The sequence below is a fragment of the Chiloscyllium plagiosum genome, unplaced genomic scaffold, assembly GCF_037043375.1.
Source record: "Chiloscyllium plagiosum isolate Xiang-an unplaced genomic scaffold, Cpla_swu_hap1 HiC_scaffold_9, whole genome shotgun sequence".
NCBI lineage: Eukaryota > Metazoa > Chordata > Chondrichthyes > Orectolobiformes > Hemiscylliidae > Chiloscyllium > Chiloscyllium plagiosum.
The window spans coordinates 62,637,999-62,665,745 of NW_028270147.1; the positions used below are offsets into that span (position 1 = coordinate 62,637,999).

The window sequence follows — 27,747 nt, forward strand, 5'->3', positions numbered from 1 at the left end:
AAAGTTCTTGCCTAATGCCGTCAAAATTTGCCTTCCTCCAATTTAGAACTTCAAGTTTTAGATCTGGTCTATTCAAAGTTTGTGCGAAGATTTGTAGCTTGGGTGCTCATTGCTGTGGTTCTGTTCGCCGAGCTGGAAGTTTTTGTTGCAAACGTTTCGTCCCCTGGCTAGGCGACATCATCAGTGCTTGGGAGCCAGGAGGCGAAACTTTTGCAACAAAAACTTCCAGCTCGGCGAACAGAATCTGGTCTATCCTTTTCCATCACTATTTTAAAACGAATAGAATTATGATCGCTGGCCCCAAAGTGCTCCCCCACTAACACCTCAGTCACCTGCCCTGCCTTATTTCCCAAGAGTAGGTCAAGTTTTGCACCTTCTCTAGTAGGTACATCCACATACTGAATCAGAAAATTGTCTTGTATGCACTTAACAAATTTCTCTCCATCTAAACCTTTAACACTATGGCAGTCCCAGTTGATGTTTATCTGTAATCTCTTTATCTGTCTTTATTTATTTAACTTTATTTCTTATTTTCTAACTTATACTATAAATCACTGTAAGGTAGTGTAATATTTTTTCATTATTTGTATCTAAGATTTGCAAAGACACCGTGAGGGTCAACATTGTAAACATTTCACTGTTTTTCTGTACTTCAGTACATGCGACAATAAACCTAATTCTAATTATAATTCTATCTGGTATAACATTTTTTTAAAAATTTCCTTCTGTGCTCCAGGTATTTATCAAGGGTGATGTGTGACATGTATCCTTCTTCCTCTTATTTTTGCCATTAGTCAGGGATACCATCATTATAATCCAATATGCAAGCTAAACTTCAGGTTCGGGTGTTTCTTTCTAGGTTCAATTTCTAAGTAAACTGTGAGAAAACAACTAAAAGATTGGCAGAGTGTTAACCTTTGAGTTTCGCAATGAAATAAAGGCACTAGTCACATCTGATATTTGAGATAGAGGTCTTGCACTACATGCTGAAAATACAGGAGTGGTGATCCGATTCAGGATCATCTAACAACTTGCACACTGTTGCAAGGACGTATGTATCGTTACAAGAGCACTAAAGGAAACAGGAGCAGGAATGGACCATATTACCTATCCAGCGTATCTAGCTATTCAATGTGATCAAGGCTGATCTTGGACATCAACTTCGCTGTCCAGCTCTCTCCCCTAAATTCCCTAAGAGACACAATATCTGTCTATCTCAGCCTTAAATGTATTTAGTAATGGAGATTCCAAATCCCTCTCAAGGTATAGAATTGCAAAGATTCACAACCCTTCGAGTGAAAGATTTTCTCCTGATTTCAGCTCTTACCCCCACGTTTGAAATTCTCTGACCAGAGGAAATAATCTCTCAGCATCTATTCTCTTCAAGCCCCTTCAGAATCTATGTTTCAATGAGATCACTGTCATTCTTCTGAAATGTAAAAACGTGAAGTTGTTCAATTCGGAAGGGAGAACAAAAGAATAAGTTATTATTTAAATGGAGAGAAACTGCAGAAAGCTGCAACACAAAGGGACTTGCGGGTTATTGTACATGAAACACAAAGCTAGCACATGGGTGTTGCAGGTAATCAGGAAGGCTTATGGAATGTTGGTCCTTATTTTAAAGTGACTGGAGTATAAGAAAGGGGATGTCTTACTGCAGCTGCAAGTGCTACTGCTGACAGACAATGTGGAGTACTGTGAGCAGTTTTGGTCTCCTTATTTAAGGAAAGCTATTGTTTCATTGGAGGCAATTCAGAGAAGATTCAGTAGGATAATCCCTGGTATGGAGGGATTGTCATATGAGCACAGATTAAATAGGTTGGGACTCTACTCACTCAAGTTTAGAAGAATGAGAGACAATCTCACTGAAATGCCCAGGATTCTGAAGAGGCATTATGGGGTAAATGCTAAGAGCGAGAGTCGAGAACCAGAGGACAGTCTCAGAAGAGGAGGAAGAATTTCTTCTCTTCGACAATTGAATGTCTTTGAAATTCTATGCCAGAGTGTTGTGGGGGCAGGGTCCTTGTGGACATTTAAGGCTGAGATAGATTCTTGATCACTAGGGGAAAATCAAAGTTTATGGGGAAATGCAGGAAAACAGATGGGAGGAATATCGAATCAGCCACGATTCTGGGAGATGGTGGATAGGCTCAAGGGGCCAAATAGCCCACTCCTGTTCCTATTTCTTCTGGTCTTATGAACTCCAGAGAACATAGACCTAACTTACTCTGCCTCTCATCATAACAAAATAATAGATAATTGGTAAAATAGATTTAACATGAATTCACATTATCAGTCATTACAAATACTCAATGGCACACAAAGGGTTAACATCCTTTCCTGCAAAAAGCTGTACACTATTATTTCTTCAATTTCACACAAATATCACAGTTTGTTTCAACTTGCCCAGGGTACCATGACTACAGCTGTGATGAGATTCTGCCTGCCCTTGTTGAGTGATCAAAAGATAGACTGAAATTCTATTTCCAAGAGCAGTCACATCATTGCAATTTTCCCCCCACTTCTTCCTGGACAAACTATAATGAACAACTGATCGAAACACACAGTCTCCAGAGAGAAACTGCACGGCTTCAGTCTTCGTCTTTGATCTGACTCCCTTTGGAAACGTCAGTTCAGCCTTCAACTTGCGAGGCATTGGCTTGATTGATATCTGCTCTGATGTGCTTCAGCACTTTGAACTTCACATATTAAAATCCCAACAGACCAGGCTGCTTCTATTCCACAGAGCAGCTTCTGCAAGTGAACTGGAGCTAATGCAGAACATAAAAACTGCAGGGTTTTTGGCAGCTCTTTGAATTTTATATCAAAACCCAGACTTTTAGCCAATTCCAAATCAACTTAAATCAGACTGGTCTTATCATGCAAAACACAGTTTTGGGAGATGTTTGTGCAAATGGAAACTGGAAAGAAAATGTATTCTCAGACAAGGTTTCGAAGGTTTTTTTTAATGCAAGGTCTGCCAGCACAATTCTTCTGCATTCATCTACTTATTGTTTTCCTTTGCTCCAAGATAAAATGCTATATTTCAGAATGTTTGACCTCGTCTTCCCCTATCTTTCTCATTTTCTCCTCTCCCAGAGAACCGACTGATGCTCTGACAAGGTGGCACAGTCTGTTTAAGTCACTGCCAGCAGGCATTTCTCATCCTTCTATGTGGATCATCATACTAAAGACCAAGTATGACCTGTTTGACCACAATACATACATCTTTAAGAAGAAGAGCTATCATGGACAGGAACGTTTGCTGTTTTTTTTCTTTGACTAGTATAAGTTGAGGCTAATTGTCACTGCTGGTCAAAGTTAAAGTAAATTATATCAGTATAAACTAGGATTCAAACTTGAATCCTTCAGAGCTTATGTGCCACAGTCCCTAATAAGCAACATTGTATATCAATTAAATGCAAGCTATATTAACTAAGGCAGTAAGTGGTAGGTTAACAATAGAAAATTATAGATAGTCCAATTTTAATCACCATCCATCTCACATCGAGAAGTGCACTTTTGATCATGAGCAGGCTGCCTGACTCATTCTTCTCCTCTAAGCCGAGGGATAAAGTGTACCTGGTGCACTCCACTGCAACTACAGGTGACATCAGTTAACTCAACACTTGAGTGAGATACCAGAGGGTTCCTGGGCTTTTAAAACCTAACCTCATCATGAAATAGCACCATTAGCAGAAGAACAAAGAAACTGGAGAAAATTTATTTTCAAAAACCTTTGGCAAAGGTGGAAAATTGGGCAGATCGTAAGTACATCAAAGCCAGAGGATCGCATTAGTAATTATCTGTACCTCTATCTTCTGAAAGAGAACTATCAGACTTGAAACATTAACTCTTTCTCCATAGCCACTGCCAGACATGCTGAATTTTCCAACACCTTTTTATTTCGAATTTCTAGCATCTGCAGTGCTTTGCTTTTAATATGTACTTCTGTTAGTTATTAGTTAGTTCCTCTGGTACATACTTCTAACTCTCATTCACTTTTTTGCCAAATATGCACTCTCATCCAGGTACTTCATCCTCAGAAACACTTGCATTTAAATTAACAATGTGTAGATATTTTTGACCAACCTACTCAGATATATCATGACACAGATGGGACTTGAATCCAGGCTTGCTGGTCCAGAGGCAGGGACAGGGAGAGGGACATTGTACTTATCCTAATAAGACCAATTCAACAATAAACCCAGTCAACTAATACACCAGCTATCTCTTAATAAATAGCTGCCTTGGTGACCTATTTTCATTGATGTGGAACAATGGACGCATCATGAAGTATTATAGATGGATCATGGTTTTTTTTTGTCCTTCCTCCCAGTTTCCTCCTGTAAGCTAACAATATTATGGAGCTGTACATTGCAAACGCTAGCACTTTCAGGAGAGGGAGAAGAGTAAGAAAAAATGGCTTGGAAATAACATGAGAATGACAAATGGCAGTCATGAATATATTGACTATTGGAATCTGTGCAATACAGGGAAAAGTACTTACTCCATCATTGAAGCTGGAATCGTGCAGCAGTCCTGGATGGCTGTCAATGGCGATGTCAAATGAGCCGTGTAGGATGCTTCAACCACCTGCTTGTTACGATTCACCACATCAAGATAACGATTAAACTTCTCTCTTATCTTTTTAGCCAACTGCCAGAGGAATGGAAAAACACAACATGGATGAGACGGTAGATCAACATCACTATCAGCTTACAATATTGCTGTGCTAAACTCAGGAATTATGATATATTTTGTTCATCAAGGAGGATCATAGAATGTTTACAAGATAGTAAGCAACCACTTGGCCTGGCGAGTCTGCGATGCAACTAATTCACTGTTGACAAATTAATATTTTTCCAATATTCTGAGCTGTACATTTGGTCAAAGTTTAATTTATATATTCCAGTTAAACCTCAAGTGAAATTTTTGCATAAGTGAGTCTTAGTTTCATACCAAATAATACACAGACAACCCTATGCAAATTTGGTAATTTATGCTGAGTATGCTCAGTTTGGAGCCTGTGCTTGTAAAGTACATAATCTTAAGTTAATATCAAGTGGAATTCCTCCTGGTTGTAAAGAACAAGAGTGGAGAAAAGATTTTCATTCCATTTGTCTGTGGTAAATTTGAACTAACATCAGAGTTGAATGAACAGCACAAAAACAATCATCTGCAGAGACTCCAAAAAGTAGCCAATGGAAAACTAGAACACCAACCAGGACCATGAAAAATACAAGACCCCATTTACACAGCAGATTAATGATGTGGCCAAGTTAAGATGAAGCCTCAGAGACTGTACTGAGGTATGTTTACATTTGAACAGCATCTGGATGGGTACATGAATAGGAAGGGTTTGGAGGTATAATTCTGGCAAATTGGACTAGATTTATTTAGCATATCTGGTTACCATAGATGAGTTGGACCAAAGGGTCTGTTTCTACAGCTCTACAACTCTATTTTAAAACCATTATTTGTAGAAGATGTTAGAAGATGAATGGTCTCAAAATCATACAACCAAGATTTGGCATCTGCAACCAAACAGGAAACTGCACAAGCTATAATATCTTTTAACAGTTGAAAACAGTAGCACAGTCTGCAATGAATATCAAATTATGCTCAAAATATTCAGAAAGCAACATCAAAGCACAAGCCGTTTTGCTATTCACTGCTTACATTTGCATTACTTACATAAATGCTTAAAACAACATGAATTTTTTATAAAGTGCATACAAACTTACTGAGTTTGTATCAACTATAATTGTTAACCATGATTAAAACATTAAATTACAGGCCCCTGTCAACAGCAAAGTAGAAATGAATATATAGGGGGAGGAAAATCATGAAAGCATTTCTTTGATCGTTTGTGAATAGGTCCTCTACATGTGTTTGTTACAAAAGGTATAATTTTAGATTCTAACTGCATGCAAACATAAAAGGAACCCCTAACTAAAAACTGGCATTTTTTTTAATTGCTGCAATGTTGCCACTAGATATATTTAATATATGATGTCAGAAAGTCTAACAAATCATTTTTAAGTCAATGCATTTTAACATTGATATTGGAAGCATTTCATAAGAAACCAATTCGTCGACATAATAAATTTCTCCACTATTGGCTTTCACCCTAGATTTACAGAGCTCAGAATTCTCTGTGCTACCACAGAGGAGGCTATAACTGACAACTAAATAAGGATATTGCTAACTTGAAGAGGATGCAGAAAAGATTTACCTGGATGTTGCCAGGAATGGAGGGTTTGAGTTAACAGGAGACGCTGGATAGGTTGAGACATTGTTCACTGGAGCATGAGAGGTTGACAGGTGACCTTAGGAGGTATATAAAATCATGAGAAATATATGAATGGCAGGTATCATTTCCTTAGGGTGGGGGATTTCAAGACTAGGGGGCATATATTTATGGCGAGAGGAAAGATTTCAAAAAGATGAGGAGCAAATTTTTTTTTAAATGCACACAGTGATTCATGTATGGAATGAACTTCCTGAGGAAGTGGTGGAGACGGGTATAATTACCACATTTAAAAGACATTTTGATAAGTGCATGAATAATAAATGTTTGGAAGGATCCAAAGATCCCAACATACTCAAACAGTATCCATCTTGAAGGACAAAGGCAGCAGATAAATGGTAACACCACCACCTTCAAGTTCCCCTCCAAGTCACTCACCATCTTGACCTGGAAATATACTGCCATTGCTTCACTGTCACTGGGTCAAAATCCTGGAATTCCCTCCCTAATGGCATTGTGGGTCAACCCACAGCAAATGGATTGCAGTGTTCAAGAAGGCAGATCACTAATACCAACTCAAAGGCAACTAGGTATGGGCAATAAAAGCTGACCAGCCAGCAACCCATATCCCACAACTGAATTACAAATATGACATGGGCCAAGTGCAGGCAAATAGGACTAGTTTAATTTGGGATTGTGATCGGCATGGATTGGTTGAACCAAAGGGTCCATTTCCCATGCAGTATGGCTCTACAGATACTTCAGTGTAAAGCAGATGCAATAGGGGAGTTTTAACATATCTGTGGCTAAAGTGCTCGCAAGTACGATATCCCAAATCTTCCCAATCTTCCACAGTTCTGTATTGATGCCTCTGCCCAAATACATCTTTGCCCCTAACAATAGCCCCACTCAAATGACAGTGTTTACATACAAATTTTCTGCAATTACTTTATTTAGGAATCTGGAGCATATTGACCTAAGAATCCTAGATTATTTCTATTCATATTACACATTAATTAGAAATCAACTCAGTAACTTAACCCCACAGTCACAGAGACATACAACACGGACACAGACCCTTTGGCCCAACTCATCCATGCCGACCAGATAGCCTAAATAAATCTAGTCCCATTTGCCAACACTTGGCCTCATCCCTCTAAACCGTTCCTATTCGCACTCCCATTCAGATGCCATTTAAATGCTGTAATTGTATCAGTGTCCACCACTTCCTCTAGCAGCTTGTTCCATACACACACCACCCTCTGCGTGAAAAAAATTGCCCCTTAGATCCCTTTTAAATCTTCCCTCTCACCCTAACGCCATGTCCTCTAGTTTTGGACTTCCCGACCCCGGCCTCTTGGATTTGGCTATCGGCATATTATGTTTAAGCAAATAAATTATAAGGTACTAAAATTAATAATACAACTGAGGGAATTGCTATAGGTGAGCATCTACTGGGACAGGATGTTTTGTGTTATAAAGAAGAGGCTGGATCAGCTGGCATTTTTTTTCACTGGAGCATAGGAGGTTTAGAGGTGACCTTATAGAGGTTTATAAAATCATGAAGGGCATAATTAAGGTGAATATCAGAGGTGCTTTTCCTTGGTATGGAAGTTCACAACGAGAGGACATAACTTTTAAAGTGAGGGAGGAGAAACATTTAAAAGGGCCCTGTGAGGCAACATTTTCACAGTGTGGTGCATATGTGGAATGAACCAGAGGAAGTGGTAGATGCAGGTATAATTACAACATTTAAAAGACATTCGGACAGGGACATGGATAGGAAAGGTTTAGAGGGATATGGGTCAAACGCAGGCAAATGAGACGAGTTTAGTTTGGCAAACTGGCATGGACAAGTTGGACCAAAGGATCTGCTTCTGTGCTGTATGACTCTGTCTATAGTTCGAGGCTTATTGTACAGCCATTACTTCTCCTAAAACCTTAGTAACCATGCTGAAGTTAATGACTCCTTCCTGGGATATTGTCCTAAAGGTAAAAATCAAACTTTTGAACTTTGCATTAACGTTAATAATTTATGTGCAAGCTTGGTCAGGGGGTGCTGGGACATTATTTAGCCATAGAGCAGTTATAGACTACGGAACAATCCTAAGGATCTTCCGGTCTAACACAATGGCTGGAATCCTAAACTAAAAGGAGCCATCCATGGAGATTCAAGAGCAGAGATTATTTTACATGATCAAAATCATTTATTCAGTTTATAAACATGCACATAAGCTTATGAATTCAGTGCAGGAATAGGCCACTCAACTCTTGCGTCCGCTCTGCCAGTCTAACTCCACAATCCCGGGACTACTACAGATACTGGAGATTACAGTTGAGAGTGTGGTGCTGGAAATGCACAGCAGGTCAGACAGTATCGGAGAAGCAGGAAAGTCGATGTTTCGGGCAAAAGCCCTTTATCAGAAATTAGCCTCATTCCTGATGAAGGGCTTTTACACATAACATTGATTCTCCTGCTCCTCGGATGTTGCCTGACCTGCTGTGCTTTTCCAGCACACACTCTTAACTCCACAATCCCAAGATTTCAAGACATTTCTTATCAAGAATTGATCTACCTCAGTCTTAAAAATATTTAAAAACTCTGCTTCCACCACCTTTTCAGGAAGAGAGTTCCAAACAGGAAATAAGTTTGCCTGAATTCTATTTTGAACAGGCAATCATTTCTTTCAAAGAGTGACCTTTAGTTTCAAATACTCTTATAAAAGGCAATATCCTTTTCACATTTACCCTGTCTAGGCCCCTCAGGATCTTAAATGGTTCAAGCAAGTCACCTCTTATTCTTCACATTTTCAGCAGATACAAGTCTAGCCTATCCAATATTCCCTTATAAGACAACGCATCCATTCCACAGAATAGCTCAACAAACCTTCCCTGAACTGCCTCCAACACAATTCCTTAAACGGGGAGCCCCCTTACTGTAGGCAATACTCTATATGTGGTCTCAGCAATGCTCTGATAAGGATAATCTCCCTATATTTGTACTCAATTCCCCTTACAATAAATAATATCACTATTAGCTTTCTCATTTCTTACTGTACTAACCTTTTCCAAATCATTCACTTGGACACCTAGATTCCTCTGCATTTCAGAGGACTGCAATCTCTCACTATTTAGATGATATGGTTTTATATTCCTTCTGCCAAAATGGACAACAACGGCACATTTTCCAAAATGATACTCCATTTTTCTGATCTTTGCCTACTTACTTAACCTATCTATATCCTTTTGTAGCCTCATGTCCTTTTCACCACTTACTTTCTTATTACCTTTATGCCCTTGGCAAATTTACCAACCATGCGTTTGTTCCCTCATCAAAGTAAACTTACATTAATTGTACAATATTGAAATCCCAGCACTAATCTGTGTGGCACACCAGCTGTAACACTTTGCCCATTCAGAAAATGACCCATCTCTCTCTCTCTCTACATCCTGTTAGCTAAGTATTCTTGCAACCATGCCAATGTTATCCACTACACTGGACGCTCTTGTTTCTTCACAATAACTTTTGATATGGCATCTTATCAAGTCCTTTCCGGAAATCTAAGTTCAGCCCATCCACCAGCTTCCCTTTATCAACAGCAGGATACTTAGTGTCGAAGAGTCATTCAGCACGGAAACAGATCCTTCGGTCCAACCAGTCTATGCCGAACATAATCCTAAACTAAACTAGTCCTACCTGCCTGCTTCATGCTCATATCCCTCCAAACCTTTCCTATTCATGTATCCAAATGTCTTTTAAACATTGTAATTGTACCCACACCCACTTTCTCAGGAAGTTCATTTCACACACAAACCACCCCGTGTAAAAAATTTGCCTCATGTCTTTTTCAAATCTCTCTCATCTCACCTTCAAAATATGCCCTCTCATCTTAAAATCCCAGATCCTTGGGAAAAGATGAGTACCATTAACTCTATCTATACCTCTCATTATTTTATAAACTTTCATCAGATCACCTCTCAACCGCCCATGCTCCTGTCTTTCTTCATAACTCAAACCTTTCACACCCAGCAACATATTGGTGATTCTCTTCTGAACCCCCACCAGCTTATTAATATCCTTCCTATAACTGGGTCACCAGAACTCGACACAATATTCCAGAAGAGGCCTCACCAGTGTCCTGTACAACCTCAACATGACTTCCCAACCCCTATACTCAAAGAACTGAGCAATGAAGGCAAACAAGCCAAAAGCCTTTTAACCACTTTGTGATGCAGATTTCAACGAATTATGTACCTGCACCTGAGGTCCCTCTGTTCGACAACACTACCCAAGGCCCTACCATTAATTCTGCAAGACTTACTCTTGTTTGTTGTACCAAAATCCAATACCTTACATTTATCCAGATTGAACTCCATCTGCCATTTTCAGCCTTTGACCCATTTGATCAAGATCCCTTTGAAATCGTAGAAAACCTTCCTTAATGTCCACTATATCACCAATTTTGGCATCACGTGCAAACTTGTTAACCATACCTTCTATATTCTCATCCAAATCATTTGTATAGATGACAAACAAGAGAGGACCCAATTCCTGTGGAACATCGCTGGTCACAGGCCCCCTTCTTTGAAGAACACCAATACATTGATTAAGCGTGATCTTTCTTTCACAAAACCACATGGATTCTGCTCGACTTCCTTGAACTTTAAAGTGAACTTTAAGCTATAAAAGCTTTAATAATAGTTTTGGGTATCTTTCCTATGCCAAATATTAAACTTACTAGCCTGAAGTTTCCAGCTTTCTGTCTCCCTCACCCTTAGAATAAAGCAGTTACATTTGAGAAAATTGCATTTAAATAAGAAATGTTACATTATTTAAAACAGTTTCAATCTTTCAGTCTCTCTGCTGAACCACAGGACCAAGCAGAAATTGCAGCAACCTCAGTACAGAAAGGAGGAGGAAGAGAGAGAAACAAGCTGCCAACCCCACAACCTTCAGTCTTTATTGTGCCAATCAAATAAACTCTGTCATGCCTGGCCACTGAATACAACTATAACATAGCATTCTATGTATGTCAAAGCTTGAAAATATTGACAGCCCTAATTTAAGTGTTCAATTAATTGTGTACGAGAACACACAAACCAGACAAGTCAAGTTATGGGGCACTGGTGCTGCACCTCCATGCTTGAGATATGGGGCGGGAGGGAAAGACAAAGTCAGACTTCCTTGATGCTAAATGTTAACAAGAAACCCTTGCTGGAAGGTGCACCAGTGTGGGCATTATGTTTGGTACAAATTCGAGTTCAGCTATGTTGTCCTGTTAAATAAGTTCAAAAGGTACTGAACAAATGCAGGTCTGGCAGCATCTGTAGAGGGGGAAACAGAATTAATGTTTCGAGTCCAGTACAACTCTTCTTCTACATGCTTGTTAGGATATGGTCAACATTCACAGTGTGGGCTTAAACACAAGAATTGTTGTTTGGAGAGTTAGGAGAAGTTGATCAAAAAACACAGGATGGACAATGTTCTTTTGAATTCTATTTCAGGGAAGGAAGGCAAAAATTTATTGAAAGGTAAAGGGATAACATTCACACCATCTTTGTTATATTAGTACTGAATTAATTCATCCACAACCTGGATTTGCATCATTCCATGAATTACAATTTGACAGTTTGCAGTCAGTACAATTCAAATTGCGTCTATCATTAAAACACATTCTTTCCATATACTAACTACCTCTCCATAATCCATTCCCATTTAAAAAGCTCTGTTAGAAGCCAGTGAACCCAGCTGGTATGTGGGATTTCTCAGCTTAAAGCGCTAACATTGCTGAATAACTTTTATCATTTGTACAGACTGACCACTTTATTATACATCAGGTCAAAGAATATTAGTCACAGAGTATTGACTGAAATGCTATCAACATGGAACAGCAGGTCTGCTGGAACTCTCAGCAGGCAACTAACAAACTGTTGCCAAGCAATGGTTCTTTCTCACTCTGAAAGGCACCACAATTTTCCCTGAAGCTTAAGCACAGATTAAAGAGAGGTTTTGATTTGTCTGGCATCAATGAAGAATAAGTTCACATAGAACAACTCTGATACGGACCCAAGTTAAATTTACTAATTTGGCAAAAAAATATAGTGGAGTTTAGCCTCGAGTCCTTAGTCCATGACTGCACAACCGAAGTAATCAACATACTACACAGGGCATTTTAAAAACCAAAGATAGTTATGGGTGGGAGAAGTAAAAAGTTAAAAATAGGAAACTATCTTTGTGATTAGATTTCGACCATGTACAACTCCAACCCCACAATTTCTGACTGCTCACTGACTGTCCTGACCACATCATCGACTTCCACTTTCATCGATGAATCATCCAAAGGTGACTGAGCTTAGGACATTAACCCAAGGAACTCCTTCAGTCATATCCCAAGGCAGAGATATTTAGCCTCCAACAAAAGTAACCAGCTTCCTTTGTGCTAGCGCTACGTGATCTTCCATTGTGACTCCAATCAATGGACAGATTCCTCAGAAATTTCCACTGATTCCAGTCTCGCTAGATTTCCTTGATGCCACTTTCAAATTCTCACTCTCACCTCACCTCTGGAATTCAGCTCTTTAGTCAATGTTTGAACTAAGTTGCACCGATGGAAATTAAACAGTGTGTCAATGAGTAGGTTGTAGTGAAGCAAGTAGTGCTTGACAGCACTGCTGGTAATAGCTTCCATTACTTTACTGATGACCTAGAATAGACTGATGGGGTGATAAGTGGTTGGGTTGGATTTGTCCTTCTTTGTATGCACAGTACAGACTTAGGCTATTTTCAACATTGTCAGGTAGATGTCAGTGTTGTAGCTGTACTGAAACAGCTTGGCTTGGTGTGCAGCAAGTGCTGAGCACAAGTCTACCATACTCTTGCCAGAATGTTACCAGGGTCCCTAACCTTTCCAGTACCTAGTACCTGTACCCGTTTTGGGATATTATGTGGAGTGAATCGAAGTGGCCAAACTCTGGTACCCGGTGATGCTGGGAACCTCTAAAGGAGGCTAAGATGGATCATCCACTCAGCACTTTTGGCTGAAGATTGTTTCAAATGCTTCAGCCTTGTCTTTTGCATTGATGTGCTGGGCTCCTTTTTTCTTTAAATTAAAGTATGGGATATGGATGTCAATGGCTGGCCAGTATTTTTTGCCTGTGACCTGCCTTTTTGAACCACTGTCGCCCAACTGCAATGAGATGACGCACAATACTATTAGGGAGGGAATTCCTGAATTTTGACCCAGCAATAGTGAAGGAACAGTGATAAATTTCCAAGTCAGGATGGTGAGTGGCTTGGAGGTGAATTTGAAGGTGGTGGTGTTCCCGTGTATCTGTTGCTCTTATTCTTCTAGATGGAAGTGGTCATGGGTTTGGAAGCTGCTGTCTAAGGATCTTTGTTGAATTTATGACACTGCATCTTATAGATGGTACAACACTGCTGCTACTGAACATCAGTGGTGGAGGAAGTGAATGCTTGAGGATGGGGATACTTGTCAATGAATTAATTAACTGTCCAACTGCAATTCATGTCTGGTTGTAGCAGCACTGCAAAATTTTGATTTGATTCACTGTTTTCTGATCAATTAGTTCAATCTATCATACTTTCAACTGTTGAGCATGCATGTAGCTCTGCGATGGATAATGTAACACTAACACGAGTATTTATAGCAGGTAGAGCTATAGCTCATTCTGGGAAGCACATTGGCTGTTACCTGGACTGCTGACATTCTCATGCCTCTGTTGAACTTACAGCCATGTTACCTTCTCCCTAGCTCCTGTTTGGAGTTCATACCTATGCTCCATGCGTTGAAATTGCTGTGAAGTGAGCATGCACTAAAATAAATCAAAATTACAACTCTCATGGTAGGTGATTTCTTCTTGCAGATCTATTAGTCGGAAAATGCAGGGCCATCTCAACTGTGAACAAATAAAACTGAGAAATAATTGGGAAGTTTTATCCATCCTCACAGCTCCCATTGTTTAATGCTAACCTACAGCATTCCTTCTAATCAATTCCAATAGTATTGAGTTTTCGGTTCTTTCTTTAACAAATGTTTAAGATTCTAGACAAGTTATTGTTGCTTGGATGAAGTAATTGAACTCTGTTTATATAATCCAGGCTCCCAATAGTACAGAAATTTAGAAATTCCTTAAAAAAATTTCAAATCAATAGCTACTTTATGCCTCTGTTCCTTTTATATCTTTTATTGTGTGCATGCGTTCGGTTGTGGGGGGGTGCAGTGAAATGAGGAAATAGGAAAAATTGTCAATTTTGGCATCTCTGCTCAAGGACTGATCACCTTACACCTTCCCATTTAAGGATCACAGCATGAATGCAATAATTGACTTCCATCAATAGCTGTCCACCTCAGCGTTTTAAGCAACGTTTCAAGAAAGCACTATTTCATGACATCTAAGTTTATTTCTCCAAAGTGTTTTCTTTTCCTGGGTATAATGGAACAAGCTTATTTCAAAGTTAGATTCAAATTAAATACATTTACAAATATTCAACTGAGCTGGACTCAGTCTGGTTACCTAAGTATCAAAGCCATTTTAGCACAATTTGTTTGCTTCCCAACAAATGTCCCATTTCCACATTGCCCTCATGCCACAACAAAACGTATGACTAATACAATAAAACACAACAGGGATGACATTCCAGGAACTGTGCATACAGCAATGCTGTTAATATATTTTTTAAAATCTTAACAATTGCTCTACTGTGTTGCCAAATAATAGTTAATGACATCTGAGGGAAGCCCTAATTTACGGAGTTAGTTTTCTAACAATAAATGGTATTTGCTTCATATTCCAAATGACAGAATTTTCAATATGCACTCAGTTCATAAACTTCATTTTGAAGCTCTGCAGAAAGGTAGTGCCTGGAATTCTATGGATCCAATGCATTAATGTGTTCTTTCCACAGCTTCTAAAATGTAACCAACTATATCATCCACCTGCATCCCACAGCCCTCGCCCATCTAACTTCCTGTATGCAACCAACCAAATCAACCCTATCAGTATGAGACAGCGGATGAACTGGAGATAGGCATGCGTTCCTTTCAATGAACTGCCTATTGCTGAAACACAAATACACAATCAGACTGCTTCTTGGGTGGGCCCAAAGATAGGATTACATTCCCATGGGGGCCTCTGAGCTTTGCAAACCTTAGGCTAATTGATCAGTTCTTCTTACCTGTTGCACCAGTTAAGAAATAGGACTGACCACACAGACAGACAAAAGGACATCTTTATATAGCACCTTTTATGATCACAGGACATCCTGAAGCATTTTACAGCCAAAAAATTTATTTTTAAGCAGCATAGTCGCTGCTGTAATGTAGGAAATGCAACAGCCAATTTGCACAGACCAAGAGCAATGGAGTAACAACCAGATAATCGGTTTTAGTGGTGTGAGTTGAAGGATAAATTATTGGCCAATATTCTTAATCAAAATAATGCCACAGAATCTTTCACATTCCCCTGATACAGCAGAAGAAACCTTAGTCCAATGTCGCATCCGACAGTGTGATACTCCCTTAGTGCTGCACTCGTGCATCATAATTTTTATGCTCAATCCTGGAGTGGGGCTTGAACCCACCACCTTCTGACTCAGAGGGAGAGTTCGACCAATAGCTTACACCACAAGCTAGGAAACCCAATTACTGACTATCAAACTGTCCACCAGAAAGTGCCTCTAAAATTAACAAATTTGTTCTGGGATAAATTCTCAGTTAAATAATTGCGTGCAACATAGCAAATCAATCAGTAAATTTCAAAGTTTTCAAATATCGGATGATTTCTTATCTTCCAGAAAAATCTGCAAGAATTGTTATGACTTGCACAACTGAGTTGGGTGGAACTAATATTTTCACCTGTGTCATAGGTACTACAGAAACTTGGCTGAGAGAAGGACAAGACTGGCAGCTCAATATTCTGGGTTTTGGATGCTTTAGGAAGGATACAAAGGAAGGCAAGAGAGGAGGGAGAATGGTACTTTTGATTAAGGAAAACATTGCTACAACAATTATAGAAAATATTTCTGAGGGATCAGCCAATGAAAATATATGGGTTGAAATTAGAAATAAGAAAGAAACGATCACCTTGATGGGATTGCACTACAGGCCCCACAATAGTCAGAGGGAAACAGAGGAGCAAATATAAAGCAAAACCTCAGATTATATGTAAGAATAATAGGGTTGTAATAGTAGGGGATTTCAATTTTCCCAAACATAGACCGGGACTGCCATAGTGTTAAAGGCTTGGATAGTGAGGAATTTGTCAAATGTATTCAAGAAAATTTTCTTTATCAATATGTAGATGTATCTACTGGAGAAAGAGCAAAGTTTGACCATCTTTTGGAAAATTAGACAGGGCAAGTGACTGAAATGTTAGTCTGGGAATAATTTGGGACTAGCAGTCATAATTCCAATAGCTTTAAAATAGTTATGGAAAAGGATAAACCTTCCATAAAAGGAAAAGTTCTTAATTGGAGTAAGGCACATTTTAACAGTATGAGACAAGAACTTTCAAAAAGTTGATTGGAGTAGACTGTTTGCAGGTAAAGGGACTTCTGGCAAGCATGAAGTTTTCAAAAGTCTGATTACAAGAGTTCAGAGACATTATATGCTTGTTAGATTGAAAGGCAAGGCTTGTAAGATGAAGGAACAATGAAGGGGAAAGTGAGGTCTGCAGATGCTGGAGATCAAAGTTGAAACTTTATTGCTGGAACAGCACAGCAGGTCAGGCAGCATCCAGGGAACAGGAGATTCGACGTTTCGGGCACAGGCCCTTCTTCTGGAATGAGCAGAGAGTGTTCAGCAGGAGAAGATAAAAGGTAGGGAGGAGGGACTTGGAGGAGGAGCGTTGGAAATGTGATAGGTGGAAAGAGGTCAAGGTGAGGGTGATAGGTCGGAGTAGGATGGAGGCGGAGAGGTCAAGAAGAAGACTGCAGGTCAGGAAGGCGGTGCCGGGCTGGAGGGATTCGGCTGAGACAAGGTGGGGGGAGGGGGGATGAAGAAACTGGTGAAGTCCAAGTTCATCCCCTGTGGTTGGAGGGTTCCCAGTCGGAAGATAAGACGCTCCTCCTCCGACCGTCGCGTTGTTGTGGTTTGGCGGTGGATGAGTCCAATGACCTGCATATCCTCGGTGGAGTGGGAGGGGGAGTTGAAATGCTGTGCTACAGGGTGGTTGGGTTGGTTCGTCCGGGTGGCCCAGAGGTGCTCTCTGAATCGCTCCGCAAGTAGGCGGCCTGTCTCCCCAATATAGAGGAGGCCACACCGGCTGCAGCGGATGCAGTAGATGATGTGGGTGGAGGTGCAGGTGAATCTGTGGCGGATATGGAAGTTTCCTTTGGGGCCTTGGAGAGAAGTGAGGGGGGAGGTGTGGGCGCAAGTGTTGCACCTCCTGCGGTTGCAAGGGAAGGTGCCGGGAGTGGAGGTTGGGTCGGTGGGGGTGTGGATCTGACAAGGGAGTCGATCTGACAAGGAAGGAACAATGAATAAGAGATATTGAGTTCAAGTCAAGAGAAAAAAATAAAAATACGCTAGATATAGACAACTGGGATCAAATGAATCTCGAGTACTTCTTATCAGGGAAATCAGGAGGACAAAGTGGGAATATCAGAAAGCCTTGGCAAATAAGGTTAAGGATAATCCAAAGGAGATTCTACAAGTACATTTAGAACAAAACAGCAACTGGAGAGAGAACAGGACTCCTTAAAGACCAACACAGTCGTCTTTGTGTGGCATCTCATGAGATGGGAGAGATATTAAATGAATATTTCACCTCCACTTTTACAATGAGAAAGAAACGGAGGCTAGAAAACTCAGGAAAATAAATACTGATGTTTTAACAAGAATTCACATTAATAGAAAAGATTGTGTTGGAGGTCTTGGAAAACAAAGATGGATAAATCTCCAGGACCTGGACAAGGGTATCTCAGGATATTGTGAGAAGTTAAGGAGGAAATTGTGGGAGTCCTAGCAGAAATATTTATATCAACTATAAGCACAGGTGAGGTGCTGGCTAATGTTGTACCTTTAGTTAAGGAAGACTGTAAGGAGAAGCCTGAGAACTGTAGACCCATGAACCTGATGATGATAGCGGGTATGTTGTTGGAGGTTATTCTGAAATATTGGATTTACATGCATTTGGAGAGGCAATGAATGATTAGGGATAGTCAGCATGGTTTTGCGTGAGGGAAATTTGACTGAGTTTTTTTGAGGAAGTAACCAAGCAGATTGATGAGGGCAGAGTGGTATACATTGTTTACCATAAGACCATAAGACATAGGAGTGGTAGTAAGGCCATTCGGCCCATCGAGTCCACTCCGCCATTCAATCATGGCTGATGGGCATTTCAACTCCACTTACCCGCATCCTCCCTGTATCCCTTAATTCCTTGTGACATCAAGAATTTATCAATCTAAACTTTCTACATGGACTTTAGTAAAGCCTTTGATAATGTTCTGCATGATAGATTAAATAGTAAAGTTAGACCACATGGGATCCAAAGTGAGCTTGCCAATTGGATATAAAATTGGCTTAACAGCAGGAGACAGAGGGTGGTAGAGGAGGGTTGTTTCTTGGACCAGAGACCTGTGACCAAAAGTGTTTCCCCAAAAAGGGATTAGACTGGGTCCACATTTGTCATTTCTAGAAATTACTTGGATGAGAATATAGGAGAAGTGGTTGGGAATTTTGCAGATGACAACATGGTGCTATCATGGATAGTGAAGAACGTTATCTCAGATTACAAAGAGATATTGATTAATTGGCTCAGTGGGCTGAGGAACAGCAGATGGAGTTTAATTTGGAGAAATGTGGGGTTTGCATTTTGGCAAATCAAACAAGGACAGGACTTTCACAGTTAATGTTAGACCATGGGTAGTGTTGTAGAATGGAGAACAAGGGGGCAGGTACATAATTCTTTGAAATTGCAGCATTTAGCACGTTTGCCTTCATTGCTCAGACTTGAGAATAGGAGTTGGGACGTTCATGTTGAGGTAGTACAGGACGCTGTTGAGGCCTCTTCTGGAGTAGTGTGTGCCATTCTGAGTGCCCTGCTATAGGAAGGGTATTATTAAGCTGGAGAGGGTTCAGAAAAGTTTTACCAGGATGTTGCTGGAAATGAAGGGTTTGAGTTATAAGGAGAGGCTGGATAGGCTGGGATTGGATAGGGTGGCACAACATTAGCTACCCCCCAGCACCTCACCTGTGGTTATAGATGATATAAATATTTCCGCTAGGAGTCCTGCAATTTCTTCCCTAACTTTCCATAATGTCCTCGGACTGTTTTCACTGAAGCGCAGGAAATGGAGGGGTAACCTTAAAGAGGTTTATAAAATCAGGAGAGGCAATAGAATAAGATGAATAGCAAAGGTCTTTACCCTAAGGTTAGGGAGTTCAAAACTAGGGGGCATGAGAGGCAAGTTTTGTTTGTAAACACAATATGGTTAGTGGATGGATTGAACTGCCAGAGGAAGTGGTGGATGCAGGTACAGTTACAACATTTAAAAGACCTTTGAGTAAGTACATGAAGAGGGAAGGGTTTGGAGGGATATGGGCCAAACACAGGTGGGACTAGTTTCGTTTGAAGATGGTCAGTGTGGACCAAAGGGTCTGTTTCCATACAGTGTGACTCAATGACTTTGTCTGTACGTAAACAAAAATCTCAAAAATTAAATGTTTAGACTTCTATGAAACTTGGCGCAGATTGGAAGAACCAATTAGCTGAAGATCTGTGTATTTGTTAAGACGGAGATAGTGCGGATGACTTTCTTTTAGAATGCTGTCAGTCGTTTTACTTAGAAAGTTGTTGGTCATTTTAGAATGTTCTGGATGGTCTTATCTGTTGAGGGACAATTTGTAACATCTGTCAAAGTGTGAGCAGACTTCTTAAGAGCAGGTTGCTGGACTGAAACCTCTTCAGTAAAAAGGAAGCTGTTAATTTCTTTTTCAGCTTTGCTGTACAGAATATCAACCAAGCATAGAAAAAATGTCAAGAATGAGCTGTGTAATTGTAATAACCTTGAGCTTACACAGCTTGTATGTGTTCCTACGTGCTCCCTTCACTTGTTAATACTGTCTTGGAAATTTCACTCAAGAGAAATGGAAGACATATGAAACAAACATATAAACAAGGACAGTCAGGCAAAGTTCCTTTGGTTCATCCAACTTGTTCCACATAATTGATACCTTGTGTAACATAATTTATACCCTCTGCAAGCCCTGCAGGATCTTCAGGGAGGTGAAAAGGAAGGCTGCACAAATACACATGTAATCTAATCAGGCAAGTGATCAAAACAAGTCCAGAAGAACTCTGTGGTCTGAAATTCTACTTTTTCTAAGAGGTGATGTTCACCCAAACCAAAGGGAGGGCCCGCTCTCACTTGCCATACACTTAATTCTTTTTGTAGCCGATCTAAGTAACCCAAAGATGGTTTACATTAGAAATTGATCTAGTGGCCCTCCTCTGGACCTGTGCCAAAGCCTTAAGATCACCCATATAACCAAAATGCATTCCAAGTGAGATTTTATCATGGTCTTGCATAAAGACAAAATAGAATACCTCCTCATCGTCCTATGGAAGTACCCCAACAATACATTTGCTCTTTCAAAGCATTGGTCATGTACCTCGATATAAGCATTTGAATCAGGAACAAAAGTACGTCATTCGGCTTTTCTGGCTTACCTCACCAATCAATAAGCTGCTGATCTGTTTACAGCCTCAACTCTACCTCCTTTACTGTTTGATTTGCTTGTCAAGCAAAAACCCATCTAACTCAACCTTCAAAATATGAAATGACCCTGTTTTCATTGCTAGGAAAGAAAATTGCATAATCCTGAGAAAACAAAATTCTCTTTATCACCATCTAAAATGGGAGTTCACCCATTTTGAAACTGCCTTGTAGTTCTAGATTCTCTCACAAGGAGAAAACACCCTGTCGAGTCTTCTCAGGATCTTAACATTTTAGTAAGAGCACCTCTTATTCTTCATGGCTACAATGGATATTTACAATGGAGCCAATTCAACCTTTCCTCATAAGACATCACCTTCATCCCAAAATTAGTCAAATGAACCTGGTCTAAAGCTGCTCCAAACTCTTGTACTTTTCTAAATAAGGAAACCAAAATTGTACAATGCTTTCCAGGTGTGGTCTCAACAATGCACTGTAAAATTGAGCAAAATCGCCTGCCAGGGGAGGAGGAGGGCAGTACAGTGGTTAGTACTGCTGCCTTACAGCATCAGGGATCCAAGTTGATTTCACCCTCTGGCAACTGGCTGTAAGGAGTTTGCATATTCCCCTCATGTCTGTATGGTTTTCCTCCGGATGCTCTGGTTTCCTCCCACAATCCAAAGGTGAGTTTAGATGGATTAGCCATGCTAAATTGCCCATAGTATCCAGGGATGTGCAGGTTAAGTGGATTAACCAGGGAAAATGCAGGGTTACAGGGACTGGGTGGGTCTGGGTGGGATATTCTGTGAGGGGTTGGTGTAGATTTGATGGGCCAAATGGCCTGCTTCCACACTGTAGGGATTTGACAAATGTACATATTCCAACCCTCTTGCAATAATCTCCAGCATTCCATTTACCTTCCTAATCAGTTACTATATTTACATGCTGACTTTCATATATCACACCACCAGATCCCTCTGTACCTGAGTTCTGTAATCACTCTGTATTTAAACAACATGCTGCTTGCACTTTCCTACATTATACCCCATCTGCCAAAATTTGTTTCCACTCATTTCAGCTTTTAGAGCTCCTGATTCCCTCTCCATAACTTACTCTCCTATCTGGTGGGCAGCACGGTGGCACAGTGGTTAGCACTGCTGCCTCACAGCGCCTGAGACCCGGGTTCAATTCCCGCCTCAGGCGGTTAACTGTGTGGAGTTTGCACATTCTCCCCGTGTCTGCGTGGGTTTCCTCCGGGTGCTTCGGTTTCCTCCCACAATCCAAAGATGTGCAGGTTAGGTGAATTGACCATGTTAAATTGCCCGTAGAGTTAGATAATGGGTAAATATAGGGGTATGGGTGGGTTGCGCTTCGGCGGGTCGGTGTGGACTTGTTGGGCCGAAGGGCCTGTTTCCACACTGTAATGTAATCTAATCTAATCTATCTTTAGGTCATTATCAAATTTACCAAACATGCATTTGATTGCTTCATCCAGGTCATTGATATAGGCTGTAAATACTTAAGACCACAGTACCAAACCATGTCACTCCCATCTATTACATCTTGACAACCTTAAAGTGATCAAGTTATGCTTATTTTGTTTCTTGTTAGCTAACAAATCCTCTATATGGTCTAATACGTTATCTATGATAAATCATGAGCTCTTACTTTGTGTAAGAACTTCTGATGTAGTGCTTGCTCAAATGCCTTCTGGAAATCCACAAAGCACATGCATAGGTTCCCGTTTATTCACGTTCTTTGCTACTTCAAGAAATAACTCTAATGTTGACTCTACTTGATTGTTTCATGATTTCCTAAATGCACTGTTACAACTTCCTTAATAATGGATGCTAATATTTTCCAATGACAGGTTTTAGGCGAACCAGCCAGTCATTTTCTGCTTTCCATCATCGTCCATTTTTGAATAGGGGTGTTACAATTGCTGTTTTCCAATGGAACTCTTCCAAATCAAAGGAATTTGGGAAAATTAAAGTCAATGTATCTATTATCTCAGCAGCCAATTCTTTTAAGTCCAGACGGTGAAATTCATCAGGATTGAGGACTTGTCAGCCTTTAGTTCTAATAATTATCTCACATATCCTTTCCATGGCAACTCCCTCACTTTAACTTCTTGATTCACACTTCTTTTGTTATCTGCTTCTATAGCAAAGACAAGCACAAAGTATCTGCTTAATGCATTCACCATTCCTTTACTCCCTATTATTAATTCCCTAGTCTCTCTCTCTAAATAATGAACACTTACTTTAGTTAAACTTCCCTTTTTAATTTCCTGTAAAATCTCTCAAGGTCTGCTTTTATATATTCAGCCACCTTTCTCTCATATATTAATTTCTCTGCGCCAAGTTATTCTTTGCTTTCTTATGTGTCTAATCTGACGAGCTACCACTAATTTTATACGCTCTCTTGTTCAACTGATGCTATCCATTAGAAATCTATATACGGGGGGCCCTGATTTACGAATGTCTGACTTACCAAAACTTGTACTTATAAATGCAATCCCATACAGAATCTGATATATGAATGTTTCCTCCACTTACAAATGGCTATTTTATACTGTCTGACACGGTGTTCCACCTTGTGTACAAACTGCCTTAACTCATGAACACAACACCTTCACTACCCAGGAGTCACTGTACTAGAATGACCGGATCACACTCGCACTTTTTTTTTTATAAAATGTCTTTCCTCATAGGGTGTGTGAATGAACATACATGCACCCACATGCATAATATTATACTTCCCCAAATCGACAGCACTCATCAGTCAGAAGCCCAGTCTTCAGATGTCTAAGATCCACCTGAAGCAATGAAACATCAACTGTAGCCCTGACACTTACACAGATCTTCGCATCATCTGTCATTTTACAAATCATGCCCTCAGCACCTACATTAAGAACATAAATAAAAACAGAAAAGGGCACCAATCTCTACGCCAGTCCCTGAGGCTCATCACTGGTGATCAGGCTCAAGACAGTTCCAAATCTATAATTACTTCCTGCTTATGCCCTGAAGCCAGTTTTCAATATATCTCAATATACTATCAACACTGCCAGAGTTTTAATCCTATACAGAAGCTTCTTATGTGACACCTCATAAAAGCTTTTCTGGGAAGTCTAAATTGCCATCATCCATGACCTCAGCAAATACTTCAAAAATAAAAAGACATTTTAGACCTTTTTTTCGTGAAGTCAAGTCAGGGTATCTGAAAGTCAATTACCTTCCATTCAAGCAATCACATAGCCCAAATAATTCCCAAAATTAAACTAAAGCAGTTCTCTTTACTTTTGCAGCTTGGCTGTCAGGAGTCAAACGTTTGATACTGTGTGGGTTCAGATGATGAAAGGTGAGTTACAGGAGGTACTGGAGGATAAGTACACCTTTGGAATAATATCCCATCAATAAGCCAAAGGAGATGGAGTGGATATTCCCTTTTCTTCTACACACAGTGACTATCCATTTCACGTGGGCAACCATCAAAACCAACTGGAGGAGAAAGTGAGGTCTGCAGATGCTGGAGGTCAGAGATGGAAATGTGTTGCTGGAAAAGCGCAGCAGGTCAGGCAGCATCTAGGGAACAGGAGAATCGACGTTTCGGGCATTAGCCCTTCTTCAGGAATGAGGGAAGTTGGTCCAGCAGGCCAAGATAAAAGATAGGGAGGAGGGACTTGGGGGAGGGGCGTCGGAAATGTGATAGGTGGAAAGAGGTCAAGGTGAGGATGATAGGTCAGACTGGGGTGGGGGCGGAGAGGTCGGGAAGAAGATTGCAGGTTAAGAAGGCGGTGCTGAATTTGATGGATTTGACTGAGACAGGCTGGGGGAGGGGAAATGAGGAAACTGGTGAAATCCGAGTTCATCCCTTGTGGTTGGAGGGTTCCTAGCCGGAAGATGAGGCGTTCTTCCTCCAACCGTCGTTTCGCTGTGGTCTGACGATGGAGGAGTACAAAGACCTGCATATCCTTGGTGGAGTGGGAGGGGGAATTGAAATGTTGAGCTACAGGGTGGTTGGGTTGGTTGGTCTGGGTGTCCCAGAGGTGTTCTCTGAAACGCTCCGCAAGTAGGTGGCCTGTCTCCCCAATATAGAGGAGGCCACATCGGGTGCAAAGGATGCAATAGATGATATGTGTATCAAAACCAACTGCCCACTTCAGAATGGCAGCACTTAAAATCCACCTCAGAGAAGTAGAAAATCAGCGCCAATGACTTCTGACAACATCCAGACAGTGCACTGAAGGCTTGCTTGATTACATTAAATGCAGTGGTAGGCCAAAATGTTGACCATTTTTGAGTTGGAGTGAGAAACAAAATATTGACAACTCTGGTATGATTTGAAAGTATCTGTAATAAAATTAAGTAATATAGAAAAAGTCAATTGACAATAATAGTTTGACAGCCTAGTACTCAAAAATACCTTCAAAAAGAACCAAAAATGTTATAAAATTGGAGTGAAGGAGAAAGATCTTGGTGGAATTAAATTGATCATTTGAGTGATGACATTTATCTTCTTGGAGCAAAGGAAGTTCACATTCAACCCATGACAGATTTTTGAAAGCGTCAAATTAGTTCCACTCTTTCTTCAGTTCTGCAAATTTATCCTTTCCAAATATATCATTAATGTGTGTACAACATGCTTTCAAATATTCATTCTACTTAATATTCTACTTGAACCTCATCAGGTAAAAGTTGCTGCTGTGGCCCTGCAGAAGGAACAATAATCTGTTAGGGACATAGTCAACCAATCATTAGAAAATCTCTCATTGACTGGCCAGGAGGCATGAAGAGTCTAATAATAGAACTGAGAGAGAAAAAAATAGAGGTAAATACACGCTCTAAAAGAAAATGCATCAGAAGATATTAACAACTTGCTAAACATTGAAGCAACTCTCTCCTTGACATTTTGCAAAGGATACCAAGTGTAAAGTTCAGTTATATAAGCAACCCAATTGTAACTATCTGAAGTAGCAAGCTGCTGCCAAATCCAAGCTTTATTTGGCTATATATCAAGTCAATCATATTTACTACCACATCTCTCCCTTCTGCAGCATTATAGCCATGTGATTTGATTCCCAGTGAGAAGAGAGAGAGAGAAAAAAAAAATCAGCAGTGTGCTTGGTCTTAATTTGGAAACAGATTTGGCCGACATCCACCAGTTCTTGGAGTCTGTTCAAGTAGCCAAATACTGGCCAACAGCCCACGACAATGCAATGAACTGTCTCATTTGCCAAAAAGTAGGAATATTTTTGGTCAATATGGAAAAACTAGGTAACAATAACAAAAGCTGCTCTTCATGCAGAATTCTGTTAAACAGTTTATGAGGTTCATAAGACAATATTGTGTTTTGGAATGATGTCTTCATTTAATTTAAAATGAAGCTGATCACGTGAACTACTCTGACTTCTGTCTGAGTGATTTGATTGTTAGTGATTAAAGACAGCCCAGATTCTTTAACTATGAGGAAGGTACAAAATGTTTACTCTTGGATCAGTGGGTATCCTGTGTGTTCTCAGTGGCTTAACTGCACGTCTCCAAAGTCCAAGAAATGTGCAGAGAATTACAGGTTGCAAACAATTGCAATTTAAACTGTCCATTTAACTCAAAGATGAGAGAGAGTTAGGCTTTCAAGGATAACTTGCAGCACCTCTCCCTGCATACAAAGTCTATATGGTTCACATTGCTATGGTGATCCATTTCAAGGTTGCAGGAACATCGGGAAAGCTTTTTGACCTTTTGAGCCTCCTCCATTTTGGCTCTTCTAAAATATCTGAATATCACAAACAGGTCAGTCTGCTGGACTGTGGGATAGAGGGATTAGTTGGAGGGTGAATGTCTTGATATTCAGCATGCAGGCTCGTATTCTGATCAAAAACCTAAACCCATGTGAAGATTTTTATTTCATTCATTCAAAAGGTTGTGGGCTGCGCTGCCTGGCCAACATTTATAGTCCACCCTTAATTGCCTTTGAGGCGGTAGTGGTGAGCCGCCTTCATGACAAACTGCAGCAGTTTATTTGATGTAGATACACCCAGTGCACCATTAGATGATTGACTTGGAGAGAAATTTGGAGACGGTGATATACTCATGTAACTGCTTGATTTTCTGGATGGTTACAGTCATGGGTTTGGAAGTGATATTGAAGCTGGAACATTCACCTAGCTTGTGTTCGGGGGAAGAGCGGTTCGGGGTTAAAAGTTACTAGGCTGAGACGGACAAACAGTAGAAGTAAACCCCAAAAAGGTTAAGCCATTATGGACTAGTATTGAAAGAGCTGAACTCGTACTTAAAGGACAGTGTAATGTTTACCTGTGAAGTGACTACAGGGGACTCAGTGATAGTAATCCTGTTGATTACCATGTGGAAAAGGTCAGATTCTCTCTCACTGGAAATGGGTATTCTTTGATGATTGTGTGGCATAAATTTTACTTGCCAGCTCCAACCCAGAAGTTGTATAGGTCTTGCTGATTATGGGCATAGACTACTTCAGTTTCTGTGGAGTTGTAAATGATGTGTTAACTGTACAAATTATCAGTGAACATCCCAATTTTTGACTTTATGATGGATAAAAGTCATTGTTGGAGCAGTTTGGGATTGCACCCTCAGCAATCCTGAGGTGACTGACCTCCCACAAGTGTCTTCCTCTGCACGAGGGAAATTTCTAATCAGAAGACCATTTTCTCCAATACCTTCACTTGCCATCAAAATTGCAAACTTCATTTTCACCTTTGCCAGCATCTCAGATTGACTTAATTTCCACAGCAGTACAGGTTTCAGAACTACTGAGGCCTTTTGTGGCTTTTTGG

The 27,747-nt window shown here is 40.3% G+C and overlaps 1 protein-coding gene across 2 annotated transcripts in view; it reads right to left on the bottom strand.

Annotated features, from left to right (window-relative positions):
* Positions 1-27,747, bottom strand: part of cachd1 (cache domain containing 1) — a 167,144-nt gene that overhangs the window by 51,038 nt on the left and 88,359 nt on the right. The window contains exons 3-4 of one of the 2 annotated variants that reach the window (XM_087990687.1): positions 6,239-6,332; positions 4,511-4,659 (exon numbers count right to left, since the gene is read on the bottom strand). In XM_087990687.1, coding sequence (XP_087846813.1) covers positions 4,511-4,518 — 8 coding nt within the window. In that variant the 5' untranslated portion in view covers positions 4,519-4,659; positions 6,239-6,332. The remainder of the gene's footprint in view (positions 1-4,510; positions 4,660-6,238; positions 6,333-27,747) is intronic. The other variant, XM_043699442.2, reaches the window with a different exon arrangement.